The sequence below is a fragment of the Rutidosis leptorrhynchoides genome, chromosome 11 (genome assembly GCF_046630445.1).
Source record: "Rutidosis leptorrhynchoides isolate AG116_Rl617_1_P2 chromosome 11, CSIRO_AGI_Rlap_v1, whole genome shotgun sequence".
NCBI lineage: Eukaryota > Viridiplantae > Streptophyta > Magnoliopsida > Asterales > Asteraceae > Rutidosis > Rutidosis leptorrhynchoides.
Window position 1 is genome coordinate 179,648,043 of NC_092343.1, and position 2,728 is coordinate 179,650,770.

Here is a 2,728-nt window from a genome sequence, read left to right on the forward strand (position 1 = left end):
TAAATTTAATTGTTCCTAACTACTCACTATATAAAATTTATAACTCTGTTGAGTTAATTGATATAATTGCTCATTATTGTTCTTTACATTCTTGTAGATTATGACAATTGAAGGAATCAAAAAGACTTCTCTTAGATCCTTTTAACAGGTTGTGGCTACTGCTACGAGTCAAACAACCAATAATAAAAGTAATAACAAACGACGGTTCATTGCACCCAATACCATGAGAAAACGAGTTAGTGTTAATTCTCATGTCTCCAAAGAATTATCCTCAAAATCCAAGCTGCAAAAAGGCCATGTAAGTGATACGAGGCCGAGGGTAAATAAAAGTAAAGTTCAACGAGTTAGTATCAGCCATGAAGAAGGTATAGGTGCGGGTCTTAGAGATGAAGATACGGAGCCCGAGGATGAAGCACAACGACCAACTGAAGAACACGATGATTACACAAGCTATTTTGAAGATCTTGAAGAGCATCGTCAACAAACTGAACTACAATAAATTGAACTAGAACAAACTGAAGAAGGTTTATGTGTGAATGATACAACGACTTTGAGAGATGAATCAGGTTATTTTTATTTTTCTAATTTGGTTTGTTTATTTGATTTATATTCTTTCTTGTTTACTATATCAGTTTAAATCAAGTGCACATATTTTGTAGATAATCAAGCTGATAGACCGAGAGGACCGACTCTTATGCGGCAAATTTGGAAACAAAAGTCATCTATTCGAATTCCTATTGTTGTTAATGAACATGGACAGCCAATTGGTGCAAACAGTAGTAAATTTACCCATTTTCTTGGTCACTTATCAAGGAGTTACCAGTATTGTCCAATTTATAGACCGTGGAACAAAGTTAAACCCGAAAAAAAGAATAAGTTGCTGAAGTTCTTAAGGGTACATATTTTAAAATCTGCGTGATAATAAGTTTTTTTTTGTTCTCATGTGATATATATGTTTTTTCTTTTTATACTTTGTAGACAAAGTTTGATATTCCACCAACTGCTGATTCTTGGATAATCCAATCATATGGGCGCAAGATGAAAAATTGGAGGGCGAGAGTTAAGGACTGTTTCTTTGACCAGTCTAAACCAATTGAGGCTCAATTAAAGTCACCACCTCTAGAACTAACCAAAAGACACTGGATAAGACTTCTTGAATATTGGACCAGAGATAATGTGATGGTATGATATATTCTTACACTTTCATGTAGATAGACTAACGATCGTGGCTAAACAATATGAATAAGATAGATGTTCAATGGTTAGTTGACGTATACCAAATCTTTGACTTTTCTTAGCTATATTTTACATGTTTGCCTCTTGTAACTAGTAGCCATTGTACTTGGGCCTGGACCACTGAACGTAACATAGTATATGTAGCACTCAATAGGAGATCCTTGATGAAGAAAGAATAAAGCCAATAGGGCAAACATAAGTTACTTCATCATGATTTGATCTCCTAGAATACTGACCACTCTTTTCTTGTTCAGGAGATGACTGAAAAAAACAAAGCCAATAGGGCTAAAAAGAAGTTGTCACAATTGATGGGAAAAAAAAGTTTTGCAAGAATTCGTGAAGAACTGAAGGTAATATATCATGGGGGAATTATTTATATAGTATAGCTTTTGAATATACATCGTTAATAGTTACCTCGGTTTTACTCATTTTAGGTGAGTTTGGGAAGAGAACCAACTAGGGTGGATATGTTTAAGGAATGTTATTCAAATGGAAGTGGTGAAGGTGAAGCTACTCGTGCCTTTGTAAGTAATTTTACAAAAGTTGATCAAATATATCCTACACATGATATCAGTAGCTGTATATTTATATGTTAATCACCATAAACCACTTGTGCGGTTTTTATTTCATTTGAAGTATACTTTTAGGTCGGAGATAAAAGAAAATATCTATTAACCATATCTTTAATTTAATTAGTTATAGTTGACACTTATGGTAAGCATTGCATATAATGTGATTGGGCTATAGCATTTCATATATCGAATATCAGAGTAGAATTATAAGTCATCACAATCCTAACTAACCAAATAATCTATTTTTAGGATATATTTGATTGTATAGCTATGTATTATTATGTGATAGTTATCCTTTGTATAGCTTACAAATTAGTTGCCAATTTTCCATGTATATCGATGCCATCTCCTGTATATATACTGGTCATATTATTGAATAAAATATCAACGATTTACAATCTCTTTTATGCAAGAAAAAAATGAAAAAACTTACTGAGAAACTCGGTGAAGGTGCAACTAATGCACCTCGACCAGATGATGTTTTTGTCACGATAATGGGTAAAGCTAAAAATGGTACTGCAGAAATGTATGGACTTGGTGTTCGCGCCAATCATTTTTGGGGTGCAGGGCCTCAACAAAGAAAATGATCAGTTGATGTCTAAAAATGCAAAACTTGAAGATGAAAATGCAAGGTTAAAAGCCCTAGTGGAGAAGAATAATGGTCCGGGTGTTCAGAATGATGGTTCACGTGTTCACGATAATGGTTCGGGTGTTCAACGTTTAAAGGTATGTTTCAAATTAATAGCTTACTATTTTTTCTACCCTTTTAGCGTTAATAAATGTCTTTTTGACAACTTAATTTTAGGTCGGAAAGGAAGTTTATATAAAAAACATTAACTTCGAGAACGTAGCAAGAGGATCGTTGAAGAGCATGGATCCAAGTACGGTTGTTTTGGGGACAGAAATTGGACATGATTGGT

General features: G+C 33.8%; 1 protein-coding gene across 1 annotated transcript; it reads left to right on the top strand.

Annotated features, from left to right (window-relative positions):
- Window positions 1-223: 223 nt before the first annotated feature.
- Window positions 224-2,395, top strand: LOC139875279 (uncharacterized). The gene is made up of 6 exons (XM_071862624.1): window positions 224-476; window positions 660-895; window positions 979-1,182; window positions 1,491-1,586; window positions 1,671-1,760; window positions 2,222-2,395. Exons 1-6 carry the CDS (start codon window positions 224-226, stop codon window positions 2,393-2,395), a joined length of 1,053 nt encoding a protein of 350 aa, XP_071718725.1.
- Window positions 2,396-2,728: the final 333 nt, after the last annotated feature.

Bases quoted from the DNA above. Each gene is read 5' to 3' on its own strand.
- LOC139875279 (XM_071862624.1), top strand. From the start codon at position 224: ATGAGAAAACGAGTTAGTGTTAATTCTCATGTCTCCAAAGAATTATCC. The intron at 1,183-1,490 runs GTATGATATATT...TTTCTTGTTCAG, and splicing joins GGACCAGAGATAATGTGATG to GAGATGACTGAAAAAAACAA. The intron at 1,587-1,670 runs GTAATATATCAT...TACTCATTTTAG, and splicing joins GAATTCGTGAAGAACTGAAG to GTGAGTTTGGGAAGAGAACC.